The sequence below is a fragment of the Amblyomma mixtum genome, chromosome 6 (genome assembly GCF_055824585.1).
Source record: "Amblyomma mixtum isolate Tamu chromosome 6, ASM5582458v1, whole genome shotgun sequence".
Classification (NCBI taxonomy): domain Eukaryota; kingdom Metazoa; phylum Arthropoda; class Arachnida; order Ixodida; family Ixodidae; genus Amblyomma; species Amblyomma mixtum.
In genome coordinates this window covers 153,039,525-153,057,807 of record NC_143017.1, presented here as the reverse complement: position 1 = coordinate 153,057,807, position 18,283 = coordinate 153,039,525, and the positions used below count along the sequence as shown (strand labels likewise).

Here is an 18,283-nt window from a genome sequence, read left to right as displayed (position 1 = left end):
TATAATTTTCAGTATTTCCAGTAAACCTATTTCCAGTAATTTTCAGTAAACTCATGAGCAGCTCTGACTTCTCTAGCGACATCTGAGCAGAAAAATAATCACGATGTCTTTGTGTCCATCTGTCTACAAGTGGTGACACGGAGCCTCAGATGGCCCTGGCTAGCATGTGATGCAAGCATGAGTGAACTTCTCACTCCAAGAGATTTCCAAGTCTGGATGATGGCATACACCGTGGCAGTTGGAACATTAGTGACATCATGCAGGTGCTGCACAAATGGATTACGTCCACTAAGATACAAAAGGTCCTCCCGACACTGACCAGTTATCTCCTCACACAAGCTGCAGCCACTTCAATCTCCCTTTTTCACCTGACTTTCAGTGGCCCCAGCTACTTTTTTTCTTTTCCTTGGAATCCACTGTGATACCTGAACAGACCACCAGCTATCTGCTGTGAAAAAGCTGGTCAGCAAAATGGGGTACCTCGGTCAGCACAAAGGAAAGGCAGGGATCTTTCCAGATCCCTTCCTCGCTGAACTCTCCAACACCAATGAGCCGCAGGAGGTCTCGCCGCAACTTGGTCACCTCTTCTGCTATGTTCACATCCAGGGAGAGGACCTGCAAACATTGAGGAAGGGAAAGAGCTACTGATAAAAGGCTAGCGCAGCGGTTGAATTTCGGTGAAGGCGAAATTCTAGAGGCCCGTGTGCTGTGCGATGTCAGTGCACGTTAAAGAACCCCAGGTGGTCGAAATTTCCGGAGCCCTCCACTACGGCGTCCCTCATAGCCTGAGTCGCTTTGGGACGTTAAACCCCAATAAACCAAACAATAAAAGGCTAGCACAACAAAGTGAACTCTCATGAATTTGCACTTCCTGCAGTCTCTTATTTTCATTTTAGTTGTCAGAAGGTTAATGAGAAGTTAATGTAGATGATCAAACAAGACAAAATTACCACTGTTAATCAAGCAGCTATGCTAAACTATATTACCGAAGGCGGGCGCAATTGCACTCTGGCAAGCCAGTACCAGTTGCCTCTTCTCCTCTGTTCCGTCTGTCACGCTGTTGTTATGGATCACTCTGGCACGCACAAAATGTGACCAGCTCCAAGCACAACTTTATTCAACCAGCAACTTGACGAATGTTATGTGCTTGAAGTCATTACAATGCATGCATAGCTGCATAGCCTCTATCTTGTTATCCAACATTTCTTAAATATGTATTTATGTTTGAAAACTTGTGGTTGCAGATGTATTTTTCTCTTTGCAAGTGTTGTGTAAGAAGCACACAGTGTGAATTCAGCTGCCTTTCTGGAGCAAATATGCCATTCAAGTGAGACAAATCTGATCTGGATAGGAAATACAGCAGACCAACTAAAGTCCTGAATCTAATTTAAGTTTAACTAAATTTAATTTTTGAGTTGTTGCGAATTTACTGTAAAGCCCTTCACTATGATGTCCCTCATAGCCTGAGTCACTTTGTGACCACCACAAACCAAACTAGTTCCACATAGTAGCATAGCTTCTCAGCAGCCATATACTAAACTAGAAGTAGCTTTGAATTTCTATAGACCACTGTTCTAGAGATTATAATATTGCAACTTTATTTTTTCTATGCATTCTCACCATTTTAATGTGCTAATTTACAGACCATCGCTAGGCTGTTTCCATAACTGTAAAATACCTTGCCAACCTGCAAAGGTCAACTCATAATGGTTGGTTGGCTTATGGGGTTTAACGTCCCAAAGCAACTAAGGCTATGAGAGACGCCGTAGTGGAGGGCTCCGGAAATTTCGACCACCTGGGGTTCTTTAACGTGCACTGACATCGCACAGTACACGGGCCTCGAATTTCTCCTCCAAAGAAATTCAACCGCCGCGGCCGGGATCGAACCCGCGTCTTTCGGGTCAGCAGCCGAGCACCATAGCCACTGAGCCACCGCGGCGGCTTCAACTCATAATGCAAGCCATGAAGGCTTTCTCAGCAAATATGAAAAGTGTTCAGCTCCACCACCACGCAGATCGTCATAGGTCAATTTTTTCTTCCTCAAATGGTTTTCAAGTTTGTTTGTTTTTTACCTTTACTCTTTTTTTTTTAGCAGATAACAACTGCTGTCAGCATAGGCATAGCTCTCCAACAGAATGGATGAGTGGGTCATACGTTGTTTTCTAGAAGAAGTTCTTAAACTCGCTTTCATTATCAGAAAAAAAAAATGGCTACAAAAGGGGTAACACAGGCACACACAACTCAGCCAATCTGTTTACCTAGTGCTAGATTTTAGTTTACTTGAAGCCATGACAAAAAAGCAAAATGGACTTTAGCCAGTATAAGTTAAAATTCAGGTTTATGGAAAGCACTGCCTACTAAAACAGGAATGTGATGACGAGCTGCCTGTACGCTGTAAACACAGTATGCAAAACCTCGTTAAGGCATACTCGTTATAGCAGTAGGTCTGGTTAGGATGCAGCCACGCAAAATCTCCAACTCTGCCTTCATTAAACCTCATGCACTTGGTGTCCGCTCAAGGCTTAGTGACCATCTCGGTTAACATGTACCTATCACCGCGCACGAGGGCGAATGGTTATCTTGAAAGCAGTTGTGAACAACGCCGTGTTTTGCAAGGAAGCTTCAATGGTATTCGTAATGTTAGATTGTGGCGATACATCAATATTGCAGACAGAGCACAGCACAAGCATGCTTTGTTAAGACAGGGCTTAACAAAGAACTTGGAACCCAGCTTCAATGCCTTGAAGGCTCAACTAGTGCAAACAGAAATAACAGATTTATGTGGTCCTATGTGAATAACAGATTGCGTGTGCACTTTCCTCTGTGGAATACCCTAGGTATTATCATTACATCTCATAAGCGGTTATATTTAACCTATTTCTGGTTAGGGCATACTGCCACCTTGTGCATGTTTTTCCATGCTCCCGCAAGGTACGCCTTAACGAGGTTTTACTGTAGTAAGCGGGCCAAGCTGCACCAACCTTGCAAACAGCTTTGACAAACTCCAAAGCAGGGCTAGTTGGTTTCAGGTGTTTGCCTGGTATCACTGGGAATACCTCTTCACCATCAAGCAGGTTGGACGACAGCTTGTGGTGAATCTTTTGCGTGATGCTGAAAAAGATGAAAATTTAGACATGACCATATCATTCTAGACCTGAAGACAGCTTCTATGTTATGCAGGGCCTAGTTACGGTGTAATGCCTGATGGCAGAGTTCACATGTGGCCTGCATAAAGTTGTAGACTTGCCATTTTGAAACTGAAATAATTCCAGTTTCCTGGAGGCTCGAATAAAGAATGAAAGTGAAAAATGGACCACGTCACTAGTGTATGAGCAGTCACTCAAGTTTTCCATGAGGTAATAACTGACCAGACAACTCCCTTTTGCCTTCCTTAGCACATCTCACATGCTCCATCTGCCTTCTATTCTTTCAGCAAGCACACCACTCTTTCCCAAGGATGGCACTTGCACAACCTGCAAGGCACTTAGCTCCAAAAGAGGTTCAGTTTACAAGCTTCACTTGCAAATGGGCTAAAATCAATGGAAGCACTAACAATGGCAGTGGGGCCTTCTCTTTCACAAGTTGTGCAGTGGAGGTATGCTTGATGCCGTTCAGTGTCGCACATGTGCAGGAGAACGAAATACATAACAGCATGTGTGCGTCCACTATTGTATGGAATTGAAATAGTCTTAATCATTTCGTTCAGCACCACCTGCCAGTCAATCTGACAGTGTCACTTGGCCTGCTTGTTTCTATACTGTTCAGATGTGCTCTCTATGTACTGCCAAAGCCAGCCTCCATCGGGTTTTGCAAATGACCATTACTCACTGCTCTGCATTTTTGACAAAGCATCTGACAACGTGGGAATTGCACCTAGTGACGATGCAGACTAACGTATTAATACAGCTATCCATTTGTTTAATTCTGTTTTATGTTTAATTCTAAATCGTACACACACTATATAAGTTATGAAAAATCAGCACATGTCATTATACTATTGAAAAAGCCTAATTGAATACTTTCTAATGCCACAAGTTTCATGGTTTCTCCCGAGCCTCCCGAGCCTGCTCTACTCTTGACTGGTGTGTGTGCTACTCTCTCTGCTCTAAGCTACACACTACAGCAATAAAGAAAAACTATGAGGATGCATAAGTCACCTTAAGAGAGGAATGCAATAGCATTAGATTTCATATTTATCGCAGCTTCTTTTGCAACTTCTGTGTGCGTTTGCGTCAGTTTCTTAGCAATTTTCGGTCCATCAACTGCCATATTTGGTGGGCAGGTTGTGATGACGTCACAAGGTCATGTGACCTACCTCAACCAATCAGCAAATTTCATCTCTGACATGATGGGGTTTTGGTGTGACTACACTTCTGATGCTATTGTATTAAAAGAACACTCCGATGTATGTAGCACATGGCACCACCATCATGGTTTTGCGTGGCAGAGGTGAAGGAGCACGCCATAGAGCATGAACGTTCACACCACGTACATATGAATTAACAGAAACAAAGTGCCACAAGCTCCCTAGAATGCTCCTGTGCTCAAGTGAGAGAAAAAGATCAATGCCGCAAAGTCAAAACTGCATTACGTCATTTATCATGTCATTGCTGTCATAAACATCCCCCTTCATTCCCCCACCCCAACCGGGGGGTGGGGCCTGTCACTGTCATTAGTGAAAAAGGGTTCTTGAAATGTCCGTGGTTGTCTTGTGGTGCTAGCATAAAAAGGAAAAACCTTCACTGAAGTAAGTGCACAAAAAGTGTCCCAAAAAACTGTGACATAATACTATGATGAGTCAGTTCATGAACAATAACTTGAGATTATTCTTTTCTTTTGGAAAACCTAGCAACGTTATTTACACACCGATGATTTCTCCGACTAGCAGCCACGGCAAACAAAGAAAATTTGACACGCCCACATAGCTCGCACAACTGTGCACAACATGAACACTGTTGTCAGCACACAAATGCTGTTGGCAGTTCTTAAGCGCCAAAGTGCACCCAGTTGTCACAGCCACCAGAATATGCCAGGAGCTGCAGCACCACAGTCTTGCAATAAGACGCACAATGTCTTCATGTAAGAGGGTGCACAAGATGCACGCTGCATTACTGAACTCACCTGAAGAGCTTCTGAGCCAATTCGCCACTGACTAATCTCTTCATGTAGACCAGCGTCTCCACCCCAGTACTATGCTCTTTTGCCTGAAGAAAAAAACAGGCAAAGTGAGCACCATGTAGCCAACAAATAATTACATTGTATCAAAAGCTTCCCAACATATTAAACGCACTATCAATATATCAAATGCAATGCATAATTAAGAGATTCGGCAAGCTGCCGAATCTCTGAATGAGCAAATAGCTGCTTTACAATAATTACGGGACCAAGTATCAAACCAGCTATGCAAAAAACGAAGGTTCTGTGCAATTGGTGCTTTCAACATGTGCCACTCATTACCATTGGGAGTACGTAGTCACCACGGAGACGCTTCTTCACAATTAAGTGGTTAGTGTCAACCACACTGTCTTTTGTTGTCCATAAGTGCTGCCTACTGCGGCCAGCTGCTATGTGCGATTCCCATTATGCCGGTTTAATTTCGTCAGTTCACAAGCAAAAAGCATGTGAAATTATTATTTTCCGCTAGGCCAGACTATTACTGCTACACGGTAAGAAGTGGTTCACTGAACAACAGAGCTGCAAGCTTTCAAGGTGGGAGACAGCATTATAGAGCAGGTAGCTGTAAATGTGTTCATCACCTATACTCCTATTACAGGACGCTATTCTCAGCGACGTTCCATTCGGGGAATTTTCCCTCTTTTGGGAAATCTGAGCTGTAAAGTTTAGCATTTTAGGGAATTTTAAAAAACCGATATTGTACCACTTTCTCCAAACTGACTAAGTTTCCAAGCTGCTGCAGGGAAAGAGGACCTGAAATTGAGATTCTTGGGGATAATCGAGAAATTTTCGGCTACATCGGTTTGCATCATGCAATAAGCATGATGCAAGATAGATTAATCACGTCTAACTATCTGTTACCACTGAGTTCCCCCCAAAACTATAATCCTGACAGTACGTGCAAGTTATGCATAGGCTTAGGTTGTCAAATGATACCCCAAGCAATCAAACAAGCACTTGGGTCAAACTATGGAACAAAAGGCCCTATTTAGCACGATCATGAGAAGTCCCGCTGCTGTCTCATACTTGTGACACATTACTGCAGGCTAACAAAGAGGGTTCAGCTTAAGTTAAGGACAACGCATTGAGCTATGGAAAGGAAAATGATAGGTGTAACATTAAGAGATCGGAAACGGGCGGAGTGGGTGAGGGAACAAACGCGGGTTAATGACATCCTAGTTGAAATCAAGAGGAAGAAATGGGCTTGGGCAGGGCATGTAATGTGAAGGCAAGATAACCGCTGGTCCTTAAGGGTAACGGAGTGGATTCCAAGAAAAGGCAAATGTAGCAGGGGACGGCATAAAGTTAGGTGGGTGGATGAGATTAAGAAATTTGCGGGGATACAGTGACCGCAGCTGGCAAAGGACAGGGTTAATTGGAGAGACATGGGAGAGGCCTCTGCCCTGCAGTGGGTGTAGTCAGGCTGATGATGATGATGACTGCAGCATTTCCCCTTCACAAAAGGAAAAGGTAACGGAATCATGAAAATTATGAAAACTGCTAGTGCCTCAGAACAGGAGGCTGCATCCAGGCTCCATTTTCACAACAACAAGCACATTTACAATGCTGAGGCACTTTCTTGCAGTTTGGTGTGGCCTGTTCTTCCGACTGCTGAGGTTAACAGAGAGGAAAACAGCAAATATTTCGGAAGCTCTTGTACTACTCTCTCCTTGATCAAACATACCACTTGGCTTGCAGTCCTCCTTTGCACCTGTGACGCTCCTGGCACATCCAGTTCCTCCTTCAGTTTCAGAAAGACGGAATTGATATAGCTGCCGATCACCATCTGCACAGAATAAAATAGAGTTAAATGAACACACATATCTAACGCCTTTCACGTGAGCCTAAAACAAAGAAATATGGTAGAACCGTGTGCTATTATATTCCTGGGTGCTGAGTTTTCCCCTTTGCTACGTTTTTGTGAGCCAGACTCGTCTGAGCTTTCATAGAGACCCATGAAATACAGACTCGGCTGCTATGTCGCAACTCTGGCAGTGTTTCCACATGCTATGCCGCGAATGTCACTTTGCGACAGTGTGCTAGCCCGTGCCAACGTTTTGACTGCCTACTTTTAGCTCACGGAACGGTGGCAGCAAACCGGCCAAAGCGGGACCCTCTAGATTCCATCGGTGCTTAACCGTCTTCCGTGTTCGGCAGCTTCCTGCGTGTTGCACCCATGCTGATACCGAGTACATTTACGGGCAGTGTGACTCTTATTGTGACTGTCGGTGTAGTTCCATAGTTACTGCCATGCGAGCACAAACGACCGAAGGTGTGAAAACAAAACTATGCCATGGTAAATGCTGCACGATAGCACTGTACAAGATACAGTTGCGTGGGTTGGCTCCAAGACACATTTCTGATATCCGCATTTTCCTTGTCGCCTCCAACTCGAAAACACAATCTACAGGTTCCAACAGATGAGTGCTGTGTAAGATTAAAGTGGATTAAAGCACATAAACGCGCACGCACGTCCAAACTTTGCCCACTCCACACACTCTCCCTCTTCACAGCTGCCTCCCTTGCACAAATGGCTGCTCAAGCAGATAAAGAGCCATCGCAAGGCATTTAGGACATTCTGTGCATGCGAGCAATCAAAAGAGCCACAAAGGCTTGCAAAGTCCGAAGAAGCATGCTGCATTTACTGGAAGAAAAAAAAGGAAAAGAGAACAGCAGGCAACGATGTACGGGACACATGTTCTTGGAAAATAGCTTATTGTAGCTCTGCCACACAGCGAGTGGATAAAGCATCCACGTCCCCTCATACCTTGACGCTTTCTAGACGACTGAATTATGTGATTGTGCGGGAATAAATTTTTTCCGCACACTCATTTCCCGCACAGTTTTTATCGCGACAGTGCACTTTTTTCACTCGCGCTTTCTTACTGCTACATCAGACGGCTGGTACATATCTTTTTTTACCAGTCCAATGAAAAATGTAACACCAGGATTCTAAATAAAATTAACTATTGCATTAAGCTGAGATACTAATGACAACCTTACCAGTTTCCACGAGTTCAACTGCACCAAGTTAAAAAATGTACTACCGTTTACATCATCAGTAAAGGCCACATGCAGTCATCCAGTTACGCATGAAAGTTTATTTAGTTTTCAAAACCTGTAGCACATCAGAGAACAATTTGATGTTACAGGCTAAAAAATTTTTGAGATTTATTTCAATGAGTTGAATTATCCTAACACATAGCGTTATTTGCAAATCAGCTGAGACGAAAATGTGTGCTAATTATATATTATGGGCACAAATAAAACAGGCAGCAAAAGTTCAGTAAGTACGCCATGTGCAGCAAATAGATAGAAAGCTTTCTTTTGCATATCAAACAGATGTGCAACTGACTTCAAAGGTAGAATTTATCTTTTTTGCAAAGCAGGCAGAGACAACAAACAACACCAATCAGTTTTGACATGCAGGAAATGGACAGGCAGCAGAAGATTCTTTTGACCCTTGCTAGAACATTGGTACAGCAATGTGTACTATGTACCTATTGGTAGAGCTTGAAACTTACGTTGAAGTTGTCCTGTACAGCTCCAGCTTCAGGCAAGAAATGTGCCAGGTTCCACAGCATTCGCACCTCCGCCTGAAGTGCAAGAAGAAAGGAAGGAAAAAATAATATAGTGCGTCTGGGTCTTCCTGCTCTTGCAGAACCCGAGAGTGGTCAGAAATGCAGGCTGATCACCTCATCATCAGCAGATTCCTCTTCTTCCTCTTCATCTCCGCTTTCCTCCAGCTTTCCTTGGATGCCACCATGATTTGCCTGCACCGAAAAATAACGAAAACCAGGTATTAAATAACTTGGTGCCCCCACATTTATCACGGTACACACTCGCATAATGAAAAATAGCCTGCATAAGTGGTGCAATCATTACACGCTTTAATACACTTGGAAGTGATCTTTCGCATATTTTTCAGGAACAAACTTAATCCCCTAACAAACACTTATTCTTTTTTTTCCAAAAATGATACCAAAATGGTCATTAGTACCCGTGCCGCCATCTATCGGCAAACTAAGAAAATCCTTTGGGTGAGCCCTAATCACCTTACACTGGACATTTAGAGTGCCAGAAAATGCAGCACAAGCTGAACTCATCATAGCCAGAAATGACAGTAGGCTTATGACAAGCCTGGCTTGCCTAAGTCTGCTAGGCAGTTAACAAAAATGAAAGAAAGCTTAGGACAGAGCCCAAAGACATGCCTATGAAAGATGGAAGGGACGGGTGCAAGTCAGGCACTGTTGGGTATGGCGGCAACATATGGCTTGATGTTGGAGACGTGCTCCAGAAAGCAGAAAGATTGATGGATTCCATGCAGCTGACACTCAGGCAAAGTCTTCAAGGCAGTAAGTAACTTACACCATTAGACCCAAACGACATATGACATTGTGTAGGCCATGGAAGCACACCAGGAGCTTCACGAAATGTAGGGCAACAGACCTTACTCAGTTCTGGGCAGCACAGCCAACAAACACCTTTGTTCAAGAAGATTACGCAAAGTCTAAAAACTGTAAGGCGTCACCAGAAGGTAGCGTATTTACTCACATAATTTCCGCACTTTTTTTATTCAGCTTAGAGCTTCAAAAAGGAGGTGCGCAAATTACACCACGATTTTGTGAACACGTCCTAAAAAACTTGACAAAGATCATAACGAGCAATATATACTGTATACTGTCATCTACACGTTGGCCCTCCAACTCGCACCTCTTGCTGGCCAAAAATACTTAACTCTAAGTGTAAGAACATATCTCCTCCTGCCCTGCCTTACATTATGTAGTTCCCTGCAGGATGGCACAATGGTGCGTGTGCAGCTCAAAGCAATGAATGCGCAATGATACAATTGCGAAGCCAGCAGTCAGAGGCAAATGGAAATACAGTGGAACCTCGATTATACGTCCCCCGGTCATGTGACGACCCGCATTTTACGACGAATTTGTGCGGTCCCGGCAAAACCCCCATAGAGACAATGCATTAAAAACCTCGGTTATATGACGCAAATTTTAGATGGACCCCGCTTCGTACGACGTCTGGCTCGTACCGTCCGTCAAAAAAGGTCGTCAGCAAACGCAGGCCGGGATGTACCGTATTTTCGCGATTCTAAGCACCCCCCGAATCTAAGCACCCCCCCTATTTTCGGAAAAAAAATTCTAAAAAAAACTTTGCATGCGAATCTAAGCACCCCCTTTTTTGCGCGGAAGAGAGCGTTGCCGAGGCCGCCAAGTGCACTTGCTCTCTTTTTCGTCGAGCCTGTGCAGTCGGAGTCCCAAGGAGGCGCGGCCTGCGCGTTGTTGTTGTTGTGACTGAGAGAAGGATGAAAAGGAAATTGCACAGGCCTGCCTACTGGCCGCTGCCACCGCTGCCAAGTGCAGATAGAGGAGAGTTAAAAGATGAGAGGAAAGATAAAGAGAAAAGATAAGACGCCCACCGCAGCAACAAATGCGGACGCCGCTGAAAAAACAGATAAGCGGGCGAGGCCGCGCTCCCCGAAGTGAGGACAGCGGCGTCCACGGCGCTTTTTGTGTTGCTGCGTTCCCACACTACAAGACAGATGGCGGCACAGAACTGTCTGCAGCTATTTTTCTTTTGAATGTTTCCTAAATAAAATGTTTTTTCTCGCGCCCATTTCATCGAGATTTCGCCGCGAAAAGAGGGGCCCGGGGGGGGGGGGGGTCAGTTTAGATTTTTCGAATCTAAGCACCCCCTCTCACTTTGGGCATCGCGATCGTGAAAAAAAGGGGGGGCTTAGAATCGAGTAAATACGGCAGGCACACTTTAGCCAGTCGATAACCGGTGCGCCTTAATCTTTCCACCTATCAAGAAAAACGCGCGAGCCGCTGCCCCGCTGCTCACGGCAGCCTCAACGGCCATTTTATCTTGTTTGTTGAAGACTAGCCCTCTGCCGGCAAAAATGTGCTGCATTTGTGTTCCGAAAAAAAAAAAAAAAAGATGACGATGAAGTTCAGACGTTAAAAGATATCACGCTTTATTTTCGATTATACGACACCCGGATTATACGACGGTTTCGCGCGGTCCCCTGAACGTCGTATAATCGAGGTTCCACTGTAAAAGGCGATAAAACACGCCCTTGCGTGCAGCCTGGCTGACTAGCGGCAAACCGAAAGCAAACAGTTCAGTAGTTTCGGGTTCCGGCACGTGCCAGAGGTTAACGGAAGTTTGCTCCCTCAATTGCTCATCCAGGAAAGCAACTGCCAGCGCGAGCGAACCGGGTAGACGGCATGCAATTGGTCCCTTTGCCACTCACACTTTTCGCAGCCACACATGGCGACGCGGCCGCTTTCAATGGCTAATGGCTTTCAAAAGACCCCAAGGAACCCCATGTGCCTTGGCTTCCGTCCCTTCCAGCCTAACATGCATGCAAATGCACAGCCCCTCACGAAAATGGCCAAATTCAATAACGTCTGGCTAAAGAGTGAAAGAGCGTGCTATGAGCAACAAAGTCAGTCCCAAGATAAATTTAGAAAAGGAAAGGTGGTGGGGGGAAGGGGGGGTTGAGTGAATTTGGGTGCTTGAAGAGCCCAAAAAGTGCTCCACGGAAATTAAGGATTCCATGAAAACAAAGTTCGAAAGCCCCTACTCTATTCTAAATGTATGACAGCTACGAAGACGTACCGGGTCGAGCCAGAGGAGGAGTTGCCAGGTGGCGCGTACTCCAAGGTCAAGGCTGTGGAAGAGTTCACGTCCACGGACACCGTTGATGACATACTCGGCATGGGACAGGCCATCTTGCAACCGGCGGCGCTTAGTGCACAGCACCAGTCGGCTGGTGCTTCCATGTACCACCACCATGCCAAGGCGCTCCAACTCCATCACCAGCTGACAGCCCAAATCACAGAGGGACAAACAAGAGGAAGGGGGTGAGTAAGTAAAGAGGCACCAACGACAGTTTCATTCATCGTCACTGTGCCTTAAAAAATGAGAGCCCAGGAACTCTTGATCACATTTACGTACATTCAGATGTCATTTCCCCTTTTAATGTACAAATGCATTCAATTTTACCATTTGCAGTTTTCTGCACTTGTTACATCTGCAGTTTCCTGTTTTTGCGAAACAAATGTAGGCCCAAGTTGGCCTAAAATAAAGAGTATTCATGTCTTTACAAGCATACAATGTATAAGTGGCCATGAAGTAGTAGCCGTAGATGAATAAAAGCACCCAGAGTTTACTTTATGCAGTGCTAGTGAAAGTACTACTTGTTGTAGTTATTAGTAGTTCTGGGTTAGTGGTGCAGTAGGATTTTATGTCATGTGCATTCACTTTATGCATTCACTTTATGCATGGCTACATGGAAGGATAGCTGCAGTTGTTAGTGCTGCCAGTAATTGCTGGCATTAACCGGGAGGCCTCCCCACCTCAAACGAAAAATTTTACACAGAACCATACTGAACCCAATTTCCTCGACGTAAAAAATCCAAGAAATACATAGCTCAAATGGGACACCCCTCCCACCGAATGCTCCCTCCAAGAGCAACCCATTAATCTGTCGCTGGTGGAACCATTTTCGATCAATAAATTCATTCTCATAGGCTGTTAAATTCTGAAGCATACTGGCGAGTAAGTGAGGCGATATGTGACTTAAATGAGTTTCACTTCTCTTCTCATCATTGCTTTTTGAAGGCAACAAGAGAGAGGCAATCCCAGCAGAAACAACAAGCGTAAAATTTCAGGTGTAGGGAAGGATTCTGCCTAACAACGCCTGCAACCCAGTAGCAGTGCGCAGAAATCTCAATGTAAGCTCAACATGCCAACCTGTGAGAACATCTTTTTCATGAGGTTGTTAAGAATCCTCTTCAGCACTGGCTCATACAGCAAAGCTTGCGAGCTCTTCAGCCACCTGCAAAGTTGGAGACGATGAAAAGAAAGGCAAGAAAACACATCAGTATACATGTCGGCAACTTTTGACAACAGTGAAAGAAAGCTTTGGCCATTTGTTACCCATTCTTCTCTTTAGCTTACAAAATTTTAACATTGCAATTTCAGAAATTTTCATAATCAATTAGAAGCATATGACCTGAATTATATTAAATGTGAAAAATCAGAGGAGTTGGGAAAAGAAGTAGCATTTAGAAATGAGCAAATCAAACTGGCCAACAGTTGCTGGAAGCACAATGGGTATGGCACACTGCAGTATTTCATTTGGAAGAAAACTAGTTTTGGTTTTAAATTTTCTCATACATAGGCATTATTCATTACAATTATGTGAATTTAAACTGACAGAACACTGCCTGCAGTTTTGAAATAGAATGTTTCATGCTCGATACACAGCAATGAATACTTGCCATTGATGGTTGCAAGCACATATAATATCCAGTTCACTTATATGAAAGGATACAGACACCAAATTTTTCCAGGTGAGCATTTTTATCTTGAAAGATGCCTACAGCCATCGTAATCATGAGAATGAACTCAGAAGGCCAGAGTACAGCATCACTAATGAATCGAAAACAATTTTTCTCCACAACTTTTCGTTCTAGTTAGCGCCAGCACACAGCTCCTGCATGATGTCACATTCAACCCACTCTGATGTCATGTTTAAGTGTGCATAGAACTCTCAAGAGGAGAAGTTCATCTGCTCACAACCCTATCGTAGAAAGCCACTTTTCAGGTTCTCAATTCAGCAGCAGTAAACATGCTAACACGAAGACATCACACATTTTTCTGCTCTGATTGTGCATCACTGAAAGTCAGTTTCCGTGCAGGCTGAAATGTCGATGCTACCCATCGGCCAGTACTGAAACATACTGAATTACTACACTCCACTCAATGTCAGCAGCTGAACGTACTTTAAGGACTTTAAGGCATCCTTTTACACTGAGGCAACAAATCATATTCACTGGTTCAACAATGCATATTACAGGGACGATTGGTTCACCATTGTTTTAAAGCATAGAAACACAGTGCAACAAAAGATGAACACACATGACAAGGTGGGTGCTGAATACAGCTTAACATCTGTCTCGTCACGTGCATTCTGCACTCACCTTTCACAGTGTCCTATATTGTAAAACCATATCTTTTGTCAGTACTTGAAATTTTGTACGTGTGCCCCTTTATAGGGGGTCTCAAGCCACAATTTCACATAACTTTGGGCACTTGAGCTACTGGACTACAGATTGCGAAAAACATCAAAAAAGTACCGAAAGACATGAGCCAGCTGGTAGTCCGCAAACACATTGCGGTAGATGGCCACGTCCCGCATCCAGCCAGCCACCATGGAGCGCAGCACACGAAAAGCACTGGCCGACAGGGCCACATCGTCATAGCTGGTCAGGGAAGGGTTCACGCCTTGCTGCTGCGCGCCCACCATGCTGTCCAGAGAGACGCAGGCCGATCCTCCAGCATCAAAAGCGACGCTCGCGCTCACACCTTCCAGCTCAGTAAGGTTCTGGGACTGCAAGGAACAGAGGACACTGTCTGGCACCCTTCCCTCACACACTGCATCATGCATTTCTTTGAACTTCTTTGTAAAAAAATACAAAGTTCAGTAAGGTTTCCCATAAAAAGTTTCTTGAATGGTGATGGATCGCCCTCCCCCGCATCACCCAGACTACACACACACACACACAATGCAATGTGGTGAGGTGGCTGTACAGAGCTGCCATCCCAAACAAATATGCGTCTTTCAACCAAGCATTCACTGCATAAAAATAAAAAGAAGAATGAGCACTTCCCAAGTGACCTAAGGATTAGACAGAAGAAAAGATATACATACCTGGAGTATGGTGGTCACAGCCAAGCCATTCAGGTCCATTTCAACACAAACTGAGGTGTAAGCCCCCGGATTGTTGACCTCAGCAACGGAGGTCATTTCCGCTTCCACTAGGAGGCTGCAAAGAACATCGGTGATTTGCAGATAGTCTAGGCTACAGAGGATTTTTTGTGCCTTTCATGGTAAGGTCTTCACCACAGAAGTCACAGGAAACAAGAATGTGCAGCGATGTACAAACCGTACTTTAAGGGCTGAAAAATGCACAGATGACGTGGGGCTACTCCCACGTCGTGATGTTCACTTACACTTTTTCTTTCTCCCGAGTGCTTACACTATAAACGACTGGCATTAAGCAACAAGCTGTATATACCCAATCTAATTTTAAGATGTAAACATAACTCCACTAAGTCATCAAAAAGAAATGTTCTATGGTTATTTCCACACTGAAAAATCTTACCAGGAAAATTGGAATCATTCAAGATGTTTAAGCCATGAGAAAAATTCTTACAGAAACAACAGTGATGTTTAACAGACAACACAACAAAGGAAATAACGAGCAGTTTATGAAGTAAAAAACTGGTTATATTCAGAGAACTAAAAGAGTTAATGAGACAAGAATAACCAGAGCTGAGCTTAGAAAATTTAACTCTCTCTTTCCACATAAAATTTTATGAGCAATCACTATGCTCTTGGTGGCTTTATGTCCCTTTATAGTAAGGCAATGTATTTTAAGCATCAGCAATAGTAGTGATGCAAGCTTCATAACAATGGATAAGCTACATAATGGCTGACTAGCACCCACTTGGGGAGTCAATCAACAAGAGCAAAGTGGAAAGGTTACCATTGATCGTTCTGCATAAGTCGACGTTTTTTTACAAAAATGACCATTCGAAAATAGTGGGTTAATTTTATCTATCTGCGGGGTCTAAGGCAGTTCTGGTCGAGACATGGCTAGTATGCGCCCCACGCCAGGGCCTGTTCCAGCTTTTAATCCCCATCTGCCTTTCACTGATGGCCTCACGATTGCGCCTTTCCACATCTGTTGCTTTGAGCGGCATGCATACCACAATGCCATCCCGCCAGAAACGTTATGTTGACATACAGCTTACTGCTTGCGTTGCCATCGACTTACAATTGGAGTCAACTTTGTTTCAGCCAGTGAGGGCGGCAAGTTGGAGGAGTCGACTTATACGCGACAATATATACAGCAAACTGTTAAAGCATTAGCAATCTATGCACCAGTGAGACCTATATACTTGGCCCTCAGTATTTCAAAGCATGAACAGAATAAAAAATCGCTTGCATCACAATAACCTGGTACTCTCCAAAGCGCCTGCTCAGTTTGAAAAAACTAATATCATTCTCAAAACATACAGGGCACTTGTACCAAGTGAGATGTGAGCATACAATGGCACAACCAGTGCTCATGTATGATGCTCTGTCCACAACATGATTATGCTGGTTTTGCTGTCTAATTCCTACACATAAGCCAATGAAGCTTAAACAGAGAACGCTGGACCTACCAGTTATCATCGGCTTCCTTGCCACCCAAGTCTGGTCTGTCTGTCTCTGAACACCAGAGCACAAAGTTCTGCCTCTGTAAGTGACGTGCGTAGAAGAGGTCACAGCCGAACAGGATAGCATCCTTCGGAAGATTTCCCAGAGGCACGTGGAAGTAGCGACACTGCTCCAACATTGTCTGCAAAAGGATCACGCCAATCTAAGTTCACTGGCAGCACTCAAGCAAGACTGCAACAGGTGCTATAGTACACTTTGTTGTGTCAACAAAAGACTGGAGGAAAGAATCCAACAGTAATCCATGGCAACTCGGAAAGCACAAGCATACTGCAGTAGACTTGAGTGAAATCTGAAGCTTTTCTTTTCTTTGCCATTACGTCGTTTTCTACTGCAAAATTGCGTTCTAATGGTTGCATGCTAGATTTTCGTGCAACGCTTTGGTGTCTGTAATGCAAAGTTCACCTGCATGGCAGTCGTGGTACAAGCTCGCCTAGATAACAGTTAACACCACCGATGTCTTTAATAGAATCTTCAATAAATTTGCACCAGAGTTACCCCAAAACCAATGCAGTGCGCAGGGACCCATAGTATAGTGATGCGCTACGCTATAAACATGTGCACCGTATGCATGCTCATGCAAAGTGTACTTTGCATACATGGCTGCACAGAAAGAAGGTGTGTCGTCATCCCAGGTCTCCAGGCGAGCTTTGAAGAACATATTTCTGCGGTGATGGACATGTCTTGCATGTGTGTTTGCAATTTTTTTTTTTCCTGCTTTCATTAGAAGTACTACAAGAGGAAAGTTAAAAAAAAACACAACTCGGCAAAACAGTCATTCAAATTTTTTAAAGTTGTATTCTGCTGGTACTACTTCACTTGCCAGTTCATGCTAACAAGACAAAGGTTGGTTTTATCCTTGAAAAAAAAAGTATACATCCATCATTGTTAACGAGGGTCTATATTACTGCATGGCCCTACAGCGTACGCTTACAACACAATTATTTGTATGAAAAAAGAAATAACAGGATATACATGCAAAAGTTCACTTCTTGGTAGTTTAAAACCAAGGTCGGTATAATATACCGATTCCTTCTGAATTGACACAATTTTTATATTTTCCCACCCTTTGCCATTGCTTAAAGAGATGCCACTGCCTTCAGCCAATAGCCAAGAGCAATTGTGGGGTGTGGGGTCACTTCAACCAATGAGAAAGGGAGGGAAATTCAAGAATGGCATGGAATAGGTTCGAGAATAGTTATAGTATTACCGTACAAACTCATGCAAGGGCCGCACTTTTTTTTTCTTAAATTCAAGAGTGAATTTTGAAGGTGCTGCCCATACACGAATTTTTTTTAAAAAGTATAACCGTATTTTTTTCTCAATTATTTAGTCCAAAACAGGAGGTGCGGCACATACATGGGTGCAGCCCTTACACGAGATTATACGGTATACCACCCAAAGAGAGTATCATAAATGGCAATGGCATTATGCAACATAGTCATGAATTCTAAACTCGTGAAAGGATACTTCTTAAAAGTGCTCGTCACATATGTTGCTAGTACTCAATGAACTGAAAACGCAGAGACAAATCTATGTCACTGAAGAATTTGACTGGAAAACACAAGTGTGTTTGAGTAGTACTACCTGACAACTTCGCAGTCGATAAACATGAAGACAAAAAAAAAATATACAGCACATAAAACACACATTTAGTAAGAATGACATAACTGTGCCGCACATGGAGCATAATTTTATGCAGCATGACACTTTATGCACTTGAAAAAAATGATCTCAGCAATACTACAGAACCTTCCTTTTTGGTTTCTAGAAATTAATTTTCTTTCAGTACTGACA

At 43.7% G+C, this 18,283-nt stretch overlaps 1 protein-coding gene across 1 annotated transcript in view; it reads right to left on the bottom strand.

The window, feature by feature from the left end:
• The window catches only part of PolE1 (DNA polymerase epsilon catalytic subunit 1), a 65,619-nt gene that overhangs the window by 5,801 nt on the left and 41,535 nt on the right, over positions 1-18,283 (bottom strand). The window contains exons 37-47 of the mRNA XM_089549702.1: positions 16,435-16,610; positions 14,915-15,029; positions 14,340-14,593; positions 12,952-13,036; positions 11,815-12,018; positions 8,871-8,948; positions 8,700-8,771; positions 6,860-6,961; positions 5,122-5,204; positions 2,982-3,111; positions 481-615 (exon numbers count right to left, since the gene is read on the bottom strand). Of these exons, the coding sequence (XP_089405828.1) occupies positions 481-615; positions 2,982-3,111; positions 5,122-5,204; positions 6,860-6,961; positions 8,700-8,771; positions 8,871-8,948; positions 11,815-12,018; positions 12,952-13,036; positions 14,340-14,593; positions 14,915-15,029; positions 16,435-16,610 (1,434 nt within the window). The remainder of the gene's footprint in view (positions 1-480; positions 616-2,981; positions 3,112-5,121; positions 5,205-6,859; positions 6,962-8,699; positions 8,772-8,870; positions 8,949-11,814; positions 12,019-12,951; positions 13,037-14,339; positions 14,594-14,914; positions 15,030-16,434; positions 16,611-18,283) is intronic.